The 17,641-nt window shown below is 39.8% G+C and overlaps 3 protein-coding genes across 5 annotated transcripts; 1 reads left to right on the top strand and 2 right to left on the bottom strand.

The window, feature by feature from the left end:
- Nucleotides 1-3,956: 3,956 nt before the first annotated feature.
- Nucleotides 3,957-9,146, bottom strand: snap47 (synaptosome associated protein 47). 3 transcript variants are annotated; one of them, XM_014029565.1, is made up of 6 exons: nt 8,465-9,146; nt 8,289-8,349; nt 7,650-8,146; nt 7,043-7,545; nt 6,611-6,735; nt 3,957-4,565 (listed from the first exon to the last, which is right to left on the bottom strand). In XM_014029565.1, exons 3-6 carry the CDS (start codon nt 8,144-8,146, stop codon nt 4,419-4,421), a joined length of 1,272 nt encoding a protein of 423 aa, XP_013885019.1. In that variant the 5' UTR covers nt 8,289-8,349; nt 8,465-9,146; the 3' UTR covers nt 3,957-4,418. The 3 variants fall into 3 exon arrangements, with proteins under 3 accessions (XP_013885019.1, XP_013885009.1, XP_013885027.1); XM_014029555.1 differs by having other exon boundaries at nt 8,289-9,146; XM_014029573.1 differs by lacking the exons at nt 8,289-8,349; nt 8,465-9,146 and having other exon boundaries at nt 7,650-8,172.
- An 88-nt stretch (nt 9,147-9,234) lies between these two features.
- Nucleotides 9,235-12,521, top strand: jmjd4 (jumonji domain containing 4). The gene is made up of 6 exons (XM_014029545.1): nt 9,235-9,810; nt 9,901-10,066; nt 10,496-10,621; nt 10,713-10,980; nt 11,770-11,916; nt 12,018-12,521. The coding sequence occupies exons 1-6, from the start codon at nt 9,552-9,554 to the stop codon at nt 12,351-12,353; spliced, it is 1,302 nt and encodes a 433-aa protein (XP_013884999.1). The 5' UTR covers nt 9,235-9,551; the 3' UTR covers nt 12,354-12,521.
- Nucleotides 12,522-12,578: 57 nt separating this feature from the next.
- iba57 (iron-sulfur cluster assembly factor IBA57) lies at nt 12,579-16,710 on the bottom strand. Its single transcript, XM_014029532.1, has 3 exons — nt 16,237-16,710; nt 13,320-13,666; nt 12,579-13,182 (listed from the first exon to the last, which is right to left on the bottom strand). The coding sequence occupies exons 1-3, from the start codon at nt 16,575-16,577 to the stop codon at nt 12,791-12,793; spliced, it is 1,080 nt and encodes a 359-aa protein (XP_013884986.1). The 5' UTR covers nt 16,578-16,710; the 3' UTR covers nt 12,579-12,790.
- Nucleotides 16,711-17,641: the final 931 nt, after the last annotated feature.

Raw genomic sequence — 17,641 nt, 5'->3', positions numbered from 1 at the left:
GCATGTACAAGCAAAATACAAAAAATGTAAAAAATATATAAGAGCAAAAGATTCCCAAATAATATTGTTCTCCAGCATTTTTACCTCATTCCATGTTAGCTTTCTGTAGTTTGAATGTAGCAGAGCACACCCACTTTAGGTATGGTAAACACAGTAGATTTTCTAACAGCATTAGCTTTTCTGCTGAACCTTTCTTTCTTCTTGCACATTTAACTTCAACTAATAACACCCAAGTTAACCTGCAGTTCATTGTTCCCACACAAGAAAAGGAAGCCCCTTCTGCAGAGTTCAGGTAGGTTGTGATGTCGGATTTCACCTTTTCGAGACAAATACTACTGTGCAAAACTGCGGCCAAGTTTAGTTTGGCTGCCTGAATGTGAACTCCGTCACACAAAAATGGAAAAGGTTTGTGAAACAAAAGCCAGAAAACCAAAAACCAAGCGACTGAAATACCACAGAAAACATAACATGCAACAGCAGCACATGAAATCAGCGTGCAGCTCAGCATCTGGGAAAGTACCGTAACAGCCATGCAGAGCGTATTTACAGGATGATGCCAAAATGACACAAAAACAATGTATTATAATTATTAGAAATTATTAAATACACTGTAATACTACAAATTGTATTATGCTTATATTATAATACCTGTTATTGAAAAAAATATAATAGAAACTGATACCATGGCAAGACAGAAGAGAATGATGTTGCTGAGCTTCTTTGCAGTTTTTGATTGAGGCTAAATCTACACCCCCTGGTAAGACTCAGTCACCTTCCTTCCAGAAACAAAATCTCCCAGTCCTAACATTGACCAGAAAAAAAAAAGTTTCCTGAAACCAGAAACTCCCTCGGCAAAAGAAAACCCAGCAGCACCTGCARTAAATAGTAAGAGTCTGTCCAGGCCATGAGTCAAGAATCAGGATGTTAAATCAGACAGTCAAACAGGGCAGCTGAAGTGAAATTTTTTTAATAATTATTCAGTAATGTATTCTAGGTCTGCCTTCAGCAACACATACTCATGTATTTATATGCATAAAACGGAACTGCATTATTTTTGTAAATGTACATTGACAACTTGGTAAACAGCTTGAATTTTTAGGTTTAGAAATCTTCCCAAGGATGACAGATCTAGCTTGTTTCTTCATGTTTGAGTGCAGTGCAACCCGTGTGCCCCTGTTTGCCCACATAGTTCTTTTCCTGCAAGAGTTGATTGATTGGCCATCAGTGGAGACACGCTTTGTGAATGAAAGCGCTCACCACAGAACTATCACATAAACAGACTTGGAAGTCAAGGCCAACAAAATCCTGTGTCTCCATACCATCCGTTTGGAAGGCAAAGCCGGATCTCATGTATCTGTGGTCAGACAAGACCGCCACCACTTCCTCGTATTGCGAGGCTGCTTCAAAACCACGCCAGTGTGTACTCCATTTCCTTAGCCACTCCCCTTTTTCTTAAAAGGYTTTGGACTTCACATAACCATGTGTTGTGCTTCTGAACATTGGAACATCCAAACATTTGACTGTTTATCTGTGAAATCAACAAAATAAATGGGCCGCAATGAAAACATCTTTGTGCAAAAAGAAAGATTTATAACGGAATTGTTTTGGGTTGGGTTCTGTGTTTTTGGTAGCACGTTTTTCACGGTGGGCCATGTTTAATAGAAGTGATAAGTTTATGCCATCTGGGACCAKACTGCTGAAGGAGTCTGTTGTCTTGTTAAACCTCATCATGTAAGTCTTCTTCCTAATTTACAATTGAAAACTCAGCCACTTGTCAAATTAAATCTGGTTTACAGTAAAAGCTACCATTCTTTAGCTTTGGGTGACAGCAAACCTCAAAATTGAAAAAGAAAATGCACACAGTAAACCAGAATTGAGTTTTTCAGAATTTGAGGTGCAAAACTCCCTTCTGTGCACTGATAAAAACTGGACAATTAACCAAGCTTTTTTTTAATCCTAATTACAACACAATGTTTTACGACTTATAACTTTTGCATTTTGTAAGCTACCATGTTCACTTAGTCAAGTTAGACTTTTTATTCACATGGGTTTAACGGCAAGTGGTCTTAAATTTCTAACTGCTTTACACATACAGTACATTGTTTTTCATTTAAGTTTCAGTATGAAGTATGTATACCTGGTCTATAAACATCCATTTTATTTCTTATGATCTAGTCTGAGATATAATCCAATGTGTTTTACTGTTTTTACCAGCTGCTACAGCATTAGTGGCGTAATTTTTATTGTTAGCACGACAACATGGTTGTTCTAACGTCTACTGCAGAGGTGGAAATTATGTTATTTGTGATAATTTTCTTCATTTAAGCCTTTAAAAACACCAGAATTTGCTCATAACTTGCATGTTTTTTTGTCAGTTTGATGACATTATTTTAAAATCAGATGTTGTGACTTTGTACTCAAGTAGCCCTTTTTTAAAAAACGTTTTTACTTTTGTATTTGACATTAGCTTTAYTTTTGCCCATTTTAGGATTGTATCTTACACAAGTGCAAATTAGTGTTAAGATGCTAACATATTCTGGTTGTGTACAGACACATACTACAAGTTTTATGGTAAAGTCTACTCTATTTTCCACCAAGAGCATACAAACAGGACAGATGTTGGTGCAGGGAATCTAGTCCCTTTTAATTTCCCTTCATGAATTGAAGCCACTGCTATCTTCAAACCTGAGCTTCATTTAACTTCTATAAAATAAAATAAAAAACACCAATACACCTAGATAATTGTATGGCTTTATTGCACATGTTGGGATGTTACAAATTTGAAATGCTAACAACTTACTGTTAAAAAAAACCCACAATTGTTCAGTGAAAATTAGAATTAAATAAGTAGGCTTTCCCTTTTTAAAAGCTCAATTTGTTAACAGCCAAGCACATACAGAATAGTTTACAGCATAAATGAATAGAGAAGTTGGTACAGGTGCATAATATGCTGAATGCAATGGTGTTCAAACTATTCCTAGCATGCTTTATTCAGTTTACGGTCATTTCTAGAACCTAAACCTGACCTTTTAACCCAAAACTAAATCTAGCCTAAACTCAATTCACACTTCATCCTAAACCGAACCCCCCACCCCACACAAAATCAGGATCATTTGATCCCCACAAGGCTGTGTTTTTCTGGAAAATGGTCCCCATGATGTAGCAAAAACTATCCACACACACACACACATGCTATTATCCTGTCTTAATGAGTCGAATTGAAGACAAATTATTTTCTTTTTGTTTTTTTTTAAGAGTTTTGCTTCTCATCCAATAAGCTTTATTATAGGCTTAATGAGTCATTTAAAGCTTCTCTGTTGAGAAGCAAAAAAGATCTTCAAAAAACAAAACAAACAAAAAAAAAAACGTACTCTAGCTAAATTTGATTATTATGACCAGATGATGGACTTTCTACTCTTATCATATCTTCCTAGCTAGCAAATTCAATATAAACTGATGGAAGAGGCAACCAAAGTGTCCTAGTGTTAAAAAAATTAATAAAGGGTAGGTCCAAACCCTAAATGTGTCACTTGGCCAAGACTCCATGGAAGAAGAGATGGTTTACCTCAGTGGGACTTCCCTGGTAAAATAAAAGGTTACATACTGGCTAATTTACATCTTCATACAACCCAATAAAACAAGTGAATTACAATAAATTTAAGTAATTTACAATAGTACATTAAAAGACTAACAATTTTTAGCAAGTCATAGGCTGCAGATTAWGGATTATTAAAGTGAAGGTGTGCTTTTCCTTTTAGACTAACTTGGTTTCTTATATAATCTTTAGCTGTAGCTACATGAAAAATCCTACAATTTTATTGTTGATGCTGTAATAACGAGTTATATTGACACATGCAATAATAAGCCACAGATAAACCAGTGGATAAGAGACACAAATAAACATTGAGATGYTACGCTGACACAAAGGTTGTATGTTAGTGTTATCTGTCAGTTTGTTACTTTAACTTGTTTGATTGCTTATTTTGACCTGCCTAATTATCCCCCTCTTCAGCATCATTTAAAAAATGTATTTTCATTCATTACAGTTGTGTGCGTGTGATCTTCTAAAATTGGGGAGTTCAATGATTTCCTTGTTTCCCTGCTCCAACACGCCTGATTCAGTAACTGGATTATCTCTTCAAGTTAGAGCAGAGAAACCTTCAACACATGCAGTATAATGGCCCTCGAGGACCAGGATTGGACTTCCCTGTTCGAAAAGGTTGTTTCGCCAAACCCAGATGTAAGGTTAACAATGATGGCCACAGTTCAAGATGTACAGGTGCTACACCATTTTCAAGAAGCTGAAAATAATAATAATAATWAWAAAAAAACACATGGAAAAAGCTTAAGTCCTTCACAATCCTGCATGTGGACCATGATGAAGCACAGAGTGACGTGCATTTCCTGTGGTGCCAGGATTACAGCAGTCTTTTCATACGGTTTGTGTGCTTTCCTATCTGCATTGTGGTTCTGTCCGTTGAATCCGTCAGGACGTCCAGCACTTCATCTTGCCGCTCCAGCTCCGACTCCGCCTCCAGCGCAAGATGCTTCAGCTGCAACAGCATCTGTTCAACAAAAATAACACAATAGAGGGGGAACAAAATATATTAAAAAAATAAACCACATCCATTAGTTTAAATTGTTACACCAACCCCTGAAAAGAGGTGTAGCTAAGCAACGACACAAACATAAAAATGATTAATTGTCAAAATTTCACCACAGCGGTGAGCAATTTCAGGGTGCAACATGTGGACCATATGCTAAGGATGTATACAGTTTGGATCATTGTGTTGAAATGTGTTTAGGTGAGGGAAACGGAGCAATTGAGTCGATTTAAAACTTTTGTTTTGCATTTTGTGCACAAAAATAAAACAACTCTCCACTGCTGCTGCTCAATGGCTGCAGATCAGTGATGCAATGTGTGATAATATGTCATAATATTCAGGAAATGAAACCTGAGAATACACCAAGAAATAAGTCTTAGCTTGTCCCCTGGGATCCTTGCTAAACAATACTGTTTATTTGTATTAACTTGCAGCGGGCTTTGAGAATATTGTGACTTCATGTTCACGGTTTAACAACCACGGTTGTTATGGTTAATGTGACAGCTTAAACACACTGCAGCGAGCCAAGCAAAACCTAATAAACACTCACTTCAAACCCCACCGCCCTGGTTTCTGAACTAGCGTTTTGCCAAACGCACTCACACAAACCGTGCTCGCACAGCAGCTTATGTCAGGTTTTCACTGGCTGCTTTCTGTGGACCTTTCAGCTGAGCATGTAAACAGCCGGCAGCAGTTTGAAAACCAGATAGCGCCAATACAGACCTCAAAAAAATAGCAACTGCTTTCACTCACGCTGCTCTGTGACTTCACAATTTAAAATGGGACGACATGGCAGAGTTACACACAGCAGGTCATTAAAAAAATGCCCCAGAATGAATATTTTTAGCTGCTGCTTATTCAGTGGTAAGAGAACTTGGGGGGGGGGTATGTATTTTCCAGACACATAGTTCAATTCTGTACCACAAGGAAGTAACTATGTTATCTTCAGTTGTTATAAAAGTGCTGTATATAGCAAAAATAAATTTGACGTTGCATCACAGTCTATCTAAACGTCTTGAAATTGGCATCTGTCTCTTTAAAAACATTCTACCGTTTCCAACGCTCCCACTTCAGCACGTTTTCACAGCAATGTTCTGGGGAATGTTCCTGCTAGCAAGCATTTAGGCAGCTGCGCACGGAGATTCAAGGATTTCTCAAACATGCGTGAATGAGTCAAAGCAACAGTCTGGGTATGTGTTTGATGAGGGAATATGATATAAAACATAAAGCACAAAAAAGTTGACTCTGCATACCCCCCACCCCTTCCCCTTTGCAGGATCCCCTAAAATGAAACACTTTGGCTACAATGAGCAGAATACTGTTAGTAAGTCTGTTTTCCACACCTTCAGCAAGATAGATTTTTTTTCACAATTGGTCATTTGTTCAATAAACGTTAGGTAGAAAAGACAAGTTTGAACTTCATTTACTTACTGCCTTAACAACAAAAAGCTATTCATTTATCTCATTCTTGTACTGTATATGATGCAAGCTCACTATATCAGAAGCAAAAGGCAGCTTGTTGAAAGTTGACAAAAATAAATAGATATCTGGTCTAAATCACGTCAGAGAGACATAAAAAAAGTGTTTGAATCATTTGTTTGAATTTGCGTCACTGTTTAGGTCGTGCCACCACAGACCATGTCTGTAACAGCTTTCAGCACTGGGAGATTTGAAGTGGAAAGGCCTGACCAAGTAACTGTCCATGATCCTTTTCCTCTCTTAAACCCAGGATGGACTTTGGTTTGTGGTCTCACTGAATAACATTTTAAACACACAGGATGAAAAAAATATATTTAAAAATCATTACGGTAAATTGTGTGCAAGTTGCTGTAATTTTTTTTAGTTTGTTCACAATAACAGCTCCCACTGTTCAAGACGATGTGCGGCAGCCGTATGCAGGTTGTGTATTCGTCCCACCTGTCTTGTGTTTATGCATGTGAAACTTCTTAATGCCTCATTAGAGTTGCTGTGTTTTTAAACCGGCTATGGAAATCCAAGTTTCTCACCTGCTTGAGTTCCTGGGCCTCAGCCTGACTGACAGACGGCTGGAGGACTTGCACCTGCAACTGGGACAGCTCTCCTGCTGGGACCTCCAGTGGGAGCTCGGTCTCTTGGCCCGTGCGCCGCAAACCTGATTCCGTGGGTGGAGATGGTGAAAAAGAGCAGAGTGCATACAGTACGATGTTTATAAGGAAACCAGACAGTAAACTCAAAATACAGCAACTGAGGCAATCAGGGTGAAGTGACTCATCAAAATACATGTCTGCTGAAGAGAAACACCAATAACCATGATGAAATGTTTTTACATGTGGTAGCACTTAGAAACATTTCGGGCTGACTACATAGTTCTTTACTGCCACTCAGTGGTCAAACATAGACCGCACGTGGAAACAAAGACGGCAATAACAGAATTTTTATTCAGAGGATTTGTTCCTTACCATCATCCCAGTTTCTCTCTTCTTTGTCACAAGGAGATGAAAGTGGAGTTGCTTTGAAAGCTGTGTATTCACTTGTAAACTCCATCTTCTTCTTATACTGCACCTCCAACACTGACATCGCAAGTGGCATCTTTGCAGAAAGAAACTTATAACATATGTCTGGTTTCCCAATGAAACGCTGTCGGACCGTGATCTCGTAGGGACTGTGCGCCCTGATCTCGTCAATTTCGTTCCGTTCAAACCGGTGAAGGAGTTGGCAGTTTGTGTCCCGCACCTCCAGTGACGACACCAGCACCAGCAAACATCCGGGCTTCAAGTCCGAGTCTCCACCTCTGGACACCACAGCTGGAATGCTTGTGATCACCTTGTTTCGGCTAGAGCTCTTGCCTGATGAGAGGGCAGCGGCGGCTCTGGCTGCGTCTTCGGCCTTGGCCCCTTGCTGAATTTTCCAGGGGAGTTTGCCAAAAGGCCACCAGGAGGGAGACTCAAGCTCTGACAGAAGTCTGTAAAACAGAATAATCAGGGACTATTGCTATTTTTTTTACTGATCTTTAGAAAATCATACATGCAGCTTGTTACAGACACAAGAGAAATTCAGAATAATTACTTATCAGCCACGCCAAGATCAGAGTCAATCTTCTCCAGTCCCTGCACCATGTTGTCAAACTGCTCTCCCTGGTGGCTAAGAACCCGGCCTGTGTCCTCCAGTCTTCTCTGGGCTCCTGCCACCAGGCTGATCAACTCTTTCCCCTTAGAAGGCTGACTCTCAGCCCCTGGAGCCTTAGAGGTGGGAGACAGAAGGCGCTCTCTCCAGAAATGCTCCAGCACGTTATAAACCACCACCCGGTTGGGCTTGAGGGAACCGAACCAGTGCTTGACGTTGCCCTCCTCCAGCACAGTGAGGGTGCTGAAGATGAAACTGGACGACTCCATCTTGATCTCCGTGATACGGGACAGGCAGAAGCTGGCGAGACACTCCTTGCTCTGGCTTGAGACGAAGCGTACCATCGTTTTGGTGAGGGACAGGGTTCCATTCTCCCACCGCTTCTCAGTGTTGATGTAATAGGAGCCGGGCCAGCTGTGGATCGAAACGTCCCGGCTCATCTTTAAAAAAGAAAGAGAAAGAGAAAAAAAATAAAGAGAGAGACAGAGAGAGAGACTAACACTAACTGATAAGATTGAGTATATTGAATATTAACAGAGTTACATCATGACTGATTAATGTGTGCCCTGATCGTGAACATACTTTCTTTAGAGTAAACCCAGGCAGCAGATGAGCTCAAGGAGGCGTTCAGTCAGCTGAAGATCTTTGTCCACATCACAAACGCATTATTATCAGTTTATAATCATATTATCACTTCCGCCTTCGTGTTCTTATAAAAAATTATCTTATTTATGTGCTTCCCACAGCACATTACTCACCAACACAGGGCTGAGTTCAACGTTACCTTCTTGGCAAATTATGTTTATTACGGACGTGACGTCACACTCTGGTTTGGGATGTCGCTCAACTTAATAGTTATTTTTTGAAATTATACATATTTTTTAATTAAAATGAGCGAGATATTATGAGATAGTAGTGGATGAAAAAAGTAATATTTTAACCATCAGATTAAAAAAATGCGCTAAGACCCTCATAAACAGTGGTTAAATCTGTGGGAACAAAGGCGGAAGAAGTGCGCAGATATTACATTTGTTAAAAACGGAGTTAAATAGCTGTCTTCGAAAATATATAAAAAACTGCTACGAATATTTCAGAAGGTTTGGTAATTTACATACGTGTGTGTTTTGCACAAGAGCCGTTCAAAACAATAAGACTACTTCCGGAAGCTAACCGGTGTTGCGTCGAAGTAATTGTCCTTAAGAATATTGTCTCACTGGGTTCGGGAGCGCGCACAAAGCAGAAAAAAACCGGTTCTGTTATCCACAAGCTCAATGATAAAATATCACTCGCATAATAAATTAAAACGTGTAATGTTTTGAGGTTTACTTAGCTGGAGAAGTCTGTCCAAACGCTTGTTACTGCATTGTGCGTGCTCCCGAGATAGCGCGAACAGCAGGTATTTGACTTTTGCCGCAACACCAATTCACGTCACTGGTACGGCTGCATTTACAGTCCGATTGGAAAATTGTGCTGGCTGACACAAAACACTTAAACGAAAAGGTTTGAGGGGAAAATACATAATTAAGCAGGGCGTTTTTTTAAAAAATAAATAATTGAAATGTAACAAAATGTTAGCGTCAAATGAATATAAACGCTATCATACATTAACAGAAATGGAAACGCTGACGACACTGTGTTTACATCATAGGAACCATTTAGCTCTGAACAGTTATGGCGATCTGTTTCGTGGTAGGAGAAATACACACATAAATCGTTAAACTTGAAATGTAGCTTGGCTGAAAATGGATGCAGGCGTATACTAATGCCAGCTTTAAGCTGATCGTTCCGTGCTCTTCAAACCGTGACAGTAAGGCCTGCTAACCATTAGCCGAGGACCTATTTCCCATGATCATGGACAGGGAGGCGTACCGCAACTCCTGCAGCTTGGTCAAAATACCAAGTCAGTCCTATGAGCAGTTTTGGTCTTCGCATTTTGTTGACTACATCGACAAGGACCTGAGCTATTCGAAATTCTTCAAGAAATACTTGCTACCTAATCACCCGTGCATGTTTTCAAGAAGGTTCACCGAGGAGTGGAAGTGCAGAAAACAATGGGTGACAGAGGAGGGCAAACCTAATTTTCAAAAGCTGCTGCAAGACTTTGGTAAATAAATCTCTTATGTAACAGCATGCAGTGACTAGTGTCATTTAATTATATTAAAAAAAACATATTTGTTGTGTGTTTTAATCCCAGATGAGACTCCCGTCCCTGTTGCAAACTGCAATGCAAAGGAATACAATGCCAACCCTAAACAAGTAATGCCATTTAAAGAATTTATACATTACTGGAAGGAATACATCCAGAATGGACACTCATCACCTAAAGGATGCCTCTATCTCAAAGACTGGCATATGTCAAGGTATCATTTATTGGGGGGGCAAAATGTGTTCTGCACAAGTGATAAGAACAATACTTTATGATGAATGTCAAGGATGGAGTAGTAACAAATTGCTTGCAACCTATATTTCATGTCAGTCACAATAGAAACTAAATAAAAAGCTTATTTTAAACATGTATTATGACTTTCCTATTTAGATGCAACTCTTGAAAGTTGCAACGAATGTTAAACAACAAAATTAAATATATGTAATTGTTTATGCCAGCAATATTTAGCTTTTTTTATTTGGACCATTTCATATGTCAAGATGTGTTATTGTGTTATTATTATTATTGCAGCTGCACCGATTTCTCATCAATCCTAAAACTCTCAATTACTTTTTATTTGATTAACACATCATTAACTCATTGTAAAGATGTAATAATAATGATGTTTTCTTTTATTAAACAGGGACTTTCCAGAACATAATGTTTACATCACACCAGTGTTTTTTACTTCTGACTGGCTTAATGAATATTGGGATGCACTTGAAGTGGACGACTACCGGTTCGTCTACATGGGACCCAAAGGCTCTTGGTATGAAAAAGTTAAACTATATTGGTGAAAATGTACTTTATGTAATGTTAGATGATTTTTATGCAGTTCAATTCCTCTTCGTTGTGTTTAGGACACCGTTCCATGCGGATGTGTTCCGCTCCTACAGCTGGTCTGCAAACATCTGCGGCAGGAAGAAGTGGCTGCTTTATCCTCCGGGTCAGGAGGACTTTTTACGAGACACTCACGGCAACCTCCCTTATGATGTAACATCAGCTGAACTCCAAGATAGAAGCCTTTTCCCACAGTTTGAAGAAGCATGCCAACCCCTTGAAATTATTCAAGAGGCAGGGGAAATAATTTTTGTGCCAAGCGGCTGGCACCACCAAGTTTATAACCTGGTGAGAAGTGGAGCTAACGTGTCTGCTAAGTTATGGTGCGTTCACACCGAACGCGATTTCAGCTTCAAAATCGCAGCCAACGCTGAAGTCTGAAGCTTGTGCACTTTGAGGTCAGACGCAGGACAGTTGTTGAAGCGCCGCACGGCGACAGCCGCCCCGCCCCTCCCTCCTCTGTCGGGCTCCGTTTTATGGGACGAGGAAGTGGCTTTGCTTTAATTTACAGACAGCCAGAACGTGTCACGTTCATCAGATAATTAATTCATAATTAATTCACCAGATAATTCAGAGTAGAGGCTCACAGCTCGTTTTCAGGACTATTTTTTTCAGTCTGATGAGTCGCTGCCACGCATTGCTGCGGATCAGGACACGACTGCAGCACTCATTTTAGCTAAAGAGCTCCGCTCCGTCTGTTTCAGGTTAGTGGACCTCATTCAGTAAACTGTCCCGTCGGGAAATATGTCGCTACGTCACACAGTGGCGTCTCTCTGATTGGTTGACGCTGCGCGTCGAGCTGCAAAAGTTCAGATTTCCCAACTTCAGCGATTTGGACGATTTGGACGATCTGAGCGTTCGACGCTCAGATCGTCCAAATCGTCCAAATCGCGCTGCTCTAATCGCGCTTGAGGCGCCGCAGAACTTCCCGACGTTGCTTGAAGCGCCTCCACCATAGACTTTGCATGTAAACCTGCTGCTCCTGACGCTGAAATCGCGTTTGGTGTGAACGCACCATTATACTTTACAGAGCTTTGGTCGTGAGTTTGTAATCCTGTTTTTCCCCCTCTCTCCCAGGAGGACACCATTTCTATTAATCACAATTGGCTGAATGGATGCAACATTGACATCATGTGGCAATTCCTACAGAATGAGCTGTCGTCTGTTCAAAAAGAGATAGACGAATGGAAAAACACAATGGATTCGTGGCATCAGCACTGTCAGGTAGTGTACACGTGAGCTCGTTCACTCACCGTGTGTTTTAGGAACATGTTGCTCCAACAAATCTGTGCAATGTAGTCACTTTTAGCTTCTCCTTCTTTCAGGTCATCATGAAAGCATGCTCTGGAATTGATTACGGGGAATTCGCCTCGTTCATGAAAATCGTCGCTGAAAATCGGATGGCTTTTTTGAACGCTTGTTTTTCCGGCGAGTCCTCCGATTACTCCCGGCACCTCTCCGAAACCCTGACCACGCTCGGACCTTACCACGCGGCCTTCGACCTCGAAAGAGTGGCGCACGTTATCGAATGCCTGCTTTGCAACGAAGACTTCAAGCGGCTTGATCATTCGACGTCGTCTTTGCAGCCAGAAACCTTGTTGCTGCAAATCAGGGACGCCATACAGTCCACAAGAGGGCAGCACCTCCTTTATCAGGAATAACGTGTCCAAACTCTCTGCAGTGTTTACCTGGGAAAAGCTTGAATGAGAAGTGACAATAAGATTACGATAGAAGCTTGAGATTTCTTTTTTTGCACTTAAATCCTGCTTTTGAATGTCTGGTGTTTGTTTTTGCAGTGCAAACAATAAATGCTTAAATCAAATTATAAAGAGACTCTTTATGCTGCCATTTTTTATGTAATTTAAGTAACCACAAACGCCACTTAATGGTTGGTATATACTTTAATAAACAAATGTGAAAAAGCATAGCTTTGTTATAAATAACTTAAAGAAAAAAATCACCTAAATAAGTTGTAGAGCAGACCAAAGATCTATAAAGCAGTGGCAGTGTAACGTACTGTACTTCAAGGTTCTGTCCATCAAAAGTCAGCTTGATGCGATGCATGTCACATTTCAAAGAGCTACAAAACACCCCATCCTCAGTTAATTTTCACATCCTTAGGCCACCAGTCTGGCACAGAGGCTTCAAGTGTCACTGTGCTGTTGTCAGAAGATTTGAGCGTCAACACTTCTTTGGCATGTGCCGTGCGAACTAGGCTGAGGCCCAGCTCGCCGAGCCCCGCTCTGTGCTTCCCAGCTGGCTTGCCCGACTGCGTCTGCAAGGCGGCTCCCTCCTCGTGCCGTCCGACTGAAGCTGACAGTCGTACTGGCATGAGGCGTTTTCGAATCACCCCAGTGTGATGAGTCCTGGCTGTGAGCTCCTGGCCGAGGTAACAGCCCTTGCTAAAGCTGATACCCTGCATGTAGACGAGGTTCGACTCCAGTGGTAGCGCCGCTCCAGGAGGAAGGTCCTTCACTCCCTCAGGAAGTCCTAGACAAGAATGACAGCAAAAGAAAACAAACAAAACATGTCACAAAATTTCTAGTACATGCTCATACAGATCGACACTTTCTAAACCAGTTGCATTTATCTGATGCAAACTGTCCTCTGTTGCTATCTGTTCATACCTATTGCATAGCGGTGTCTGTGGTAGTCGTTTGAGTCTCCTTTCTGACAGCATGCAATGATGTCCAATGGGTCGGCATGACTGTGCAAGATCAATCTCCATCCCATTTGCACAGTTCGAGGATCAGCCACGCACACCAACACTTTGTCAGGGGATGATATCTCAGGTTTCCTAGCCTCTTGATCTGCACTGATCTGCTTGGAAAGCACGGACCACACAGAGAGCTCTGGACAGGGGCTGATGTTGACCTTTCTCCGGATCTTGAAAACCTTCAAGTGTTTTACCACTGAATCTGTAACGGTGCTGTCACACTCCAGGAAAACACAGGACGTGCCTCCTTCTTTCAGTCTGGAACAAAATACAGCAAGTTGAGAGTCTCGTAAAAAGGAAGTTCACTGTAAAATGCAACACTGGTCTTAGCGGTCACTTTGAGTGGACCCACAGTGGGAAACACAGCGTATGTGATCACATGGCCTCTCAATTTTTACTTTTACCTCCTGGGGATGATGTTATCAAGGTGTTTTGAAAAAAAAAAGTCTTGATTGTAACCACACACAGACATGGCAAACAATTTTACATGTAAYAAAATATTTAATGAAAACAATGAATTATATTATGAATGTAAGAACTGTTACGCTACTTAAAAAAATATATAAACTGATAAAACTGTTAACAGACCATTGATTCACATAATAACACAAAACCTATCTGAATCTGACATTTTTTTGTAATTAACCAATGTTTATTATTTTTACACAAACTTGGTAGACTAACCTTAGGTGTAATGTAAACATTTCTCTTTTACTGTATGAGACTGACAACTTAACTTGCTTTTTATGACAACAGKGACTGGCTAAATGAAAAGAGAACAACAAGATGTAGGGATGTTGACATTTTGTCAGCAGCTCCTGCCATTTTCTTCTCAAACTGCTGCGACCAGATTTTGCAAGGCTGCGCTGTGTGTTTTCTTGTTATTTCCTGTTGCTTCGTTATTTCTACAAATTTCAACAAAGCRTGCTGACGTCAGGTAGTTAGCTACAGCCTCGTCTTCAGTTTTTAATTTTTGTTGATGCGTTTTGAAGAGATATTTTTTGAAAAAAAGGATCAAAGTAAATCACCCAAGTTTTTCTAGTGACCCCTTAAATAGGTAAGCTGCCATGAAGAACATTATTTTATCTGCCCTTGTTCCAGATTTGATAACGATTTGAAATGTCAAAGTATGTTTTTTTTTAAATCCGGATTAGCTCCTGTTGCAAAGTGTGTTGACACTCGTCTTCGTCACTTGACACATTTAACGCGCTGTCATTGGTTGAGGAGCTTTGTTTACAAAACAGATGTCCACATGGGTTTTAAACTGTTTTAATCTCCTTACTTTCTCAGACACATTAAGTTGATTTGATGCTGCAGTTTGCTTTGTAATTTTATTTTAGACATTTTCTGCTTCTTTTGAATTGGCTATTATTAAGTTTTATTAGGATTTTTATAGGGCTGCCACGATTAATCGACGAATAATCGATTATTAAAATAATCGATGACTAATTTAATAATCGATTAATCATTGTTGTTTTTTTGTTCTTTACTTTGTTTTTCTCTCCAAACTGCTTTGACACCTTCCACTGCCACGTCTGCCTTTCTGTCCTTGACACACATGTACAGTAGTGGTAACTGGGGTAGGCCGTGGACGTCACAAGACATTATACAGACAGGCTCTGGTATCATGGCTACCTGACAACAGAGCTCAAAGTGTGBGATCATTTTAAGAAAATGAAAGAGAAACCTGTGCAATATCTGMAGAGCAGAATTTACCTTCCACAGCATTATATTTAGTTAGCATATAGCTAAAATCTAACGATGGTTATATAATAGCAGCTGCATTCTGACGTGATAAGCTGTATGTTTTATATTCAATTAACGTATTATCCGATTAGTCGACTAATTGAATAAATAATCGGTGATTAATCGATTATTAAAATAATCATTTGTGGCAGCCCTAGGTTTTTTTGGATACAAGATGCTTCCTACAAAAACCAGAATGTGAATATTTTCCTAAAATTTCATGGTGATATCTTTAACRCCGAGGAAGTTATGAGCAAAAATAGAAAACAGCAAGGTGAAATGGTCACAAAGGCCCCATTGGTGAACTGCAGCAAGAAAACATGAGCTGATTTCACCTGGTGTTACTTTGTGTGGTTTGAAATGTTCTTTTGGAATCCGCTGWCAGATTTAATATTTGGTGTAGGATTAAAAATTTCTCCACATCCCTACAACTTGCTTCTAGGGTTGAGCAATATTGGCAAAAAAATTAATCATGATTAATTATGGTATTTAGCCGATAACGATTAATTTGACGATTAATCCCCCAGAGTCCCTGGACGCCCTCATGTCCTGGATACCCTCATGTCCTGGTCACATGACCAATTTAGTGGGAAAGATTTCATAAAAATCAGTTCCAAATTGTGTCAAAATTACAGACTTCAGGCTATACATCAAATTTAAAACTGTGTTGATAGATAAAATAAATTGCAGAACTTTTTTTAATGTTCATCATATTTGAAGCAGAGAGGAGCAGCGAGCGGACTCTGCCTGGTGGCATTAATCGTATTAATCATCAAGTGCCAAAAAGCAATCGATTAATGTTTTTCTGACGATTAATTGCACACGATATGATTATGCCCAACCCTACTTGCTTCTTATGACAACAAGGACTGGCTTTTAAGTCTCGAMTGAAAAGAGAACAACAAAATGCTAAATGGTTACTTAATACTGCAAATGAAAGTTAGATTCAAAGGACTTGATAAAGGTTTCAGTCTGTATATTTGTCTAAAACTTTAAGGATGGTGTCCATTTATACAATGAACAACAACTATGGGRAAATTATTTATTTTATCGATACTAAAACAGCCAAATAAAAGCCTCACCTGTACAGCAGGATGTCATATAATGTTCTCCCCTGCACATTTAGCATGTGAGCATACATGGCTGCACGTCCAGGCTCCTCCAGCAGCGCCATGTCGTTGGTTAGCAGGCCCTGAAGAAACGGACTTGTATCTGGTCCCTGAACCTTAAGCACGGCTCTGTGCGGGAGCTGAAAGCACACGAACTGCTCCGGACCATGTTTATCCGTGTCCCGGCTGTACCTTTTCACCCCGGCTGGAGCTGGCGCTCCGGGCAGAAGCGTCACAAACACGCCGGGGAAGTGTTTCCTGGCCTGGACACCGAGACCCGAGAGCGTTCCCCGGACGAAGCGCAAAACACCCATCGTGCTCTATAGAGGTAAAGATGTGTTTTCAGTCAAAACAGAGGCGATTTTTATGTTTAAATCAGCAGCGAGAGACTACATCACCGGGACCAAAACAACTCCGAGGCATCCATTTTGAAGTCCCACAATGCATTGCTCGAAAACAGTGGATCACGTGASTGACGTTTTTCTTAATTTACGCGGTAAAACTGCTACATTTTTCAGTTTTTAAAAATCCCATTTTAAACTGTTTTTTTTTTTTAACTATTAAAACTAAAAGTTTATGCTGATGCAGGTGCCGTTTTTGTGTATGATGCAAAACTGCATCAATTAAAGCTAAGGTTATTTAATACAGATCTCTATTTGAAGGAAGTCCTGGGCAGGCAGGTAAATTAGTGTGCATGTTTTGATTCCAAATTCATTTATTTGATCAGTTAAAAATAGATTAACCCAAAGGATAATAAATAACTTTCAACATCTCTCATTTCAATATTTTTATTAATCTTTATTTAAAAAATATCAGTGTAATTTTGAAAAGTATACATTTCTAAAGCCTGAACAAACCACTGTTTTATATTGACTTTGCAGATGAGCATAGTTTGACATCTGGATTGTGAAAAGCATCTTGAATAGCTATAATTTATTACATGTGAAGAACATTTGAACTGTGTGCAGTTATCAAACATGAAAACATTTTTTATTACATACCATGGCATTTGTTTATTGGCGCTWAACATCTGATGCTTCAGAATGAGTTTTTCTCACAACAAGTCAGTCTTTTGACACATTCACCCTAAACCTTGTTCGTTCTGTTAAAATGTATCTGTATAGTCCTTTGCTCCATAMTATGGGGTGCCGAGTACTATTCTACCATATTGTGAAATACTGTAAAAACAATAGCACTTGTCTCTTTTGTAATTACACTACAATATATGAATGATTAATGATAAATAGAGGTTCTTTGTCAAATTTAGTGTGCTTATTTTAAACAGCTGTGGTAAAAGAAGATCTGAAATTAAATATGACTACATTTGTTTTGTTCATAAATGAAACAGAAGAGAAGACTGGTGACATTGGATTAAAAA

This window comes from Austrofundulus limnaeus, unplaced genomic scaffold, assembly GCF_001266775.1.
Source record: "Austrofundulus limnaeus strain Quisiro unplaced genomic scaffold, Austrofundulus_limnaeus-1.0 Scaffold6, whole genome shotgun sequence".
NCBI lineage: Eukaryota > Metazoa > Chordata > Actinopteri > Cyprinodontiformes > Rivulidae > Austrofundulus > Austrofundulus limnaeus.
The sequence above is the reverse complement of the archived record's forward strand: the minus strand, read 5'-3'. Positions and strand labels throughout refer to the sequence as shown.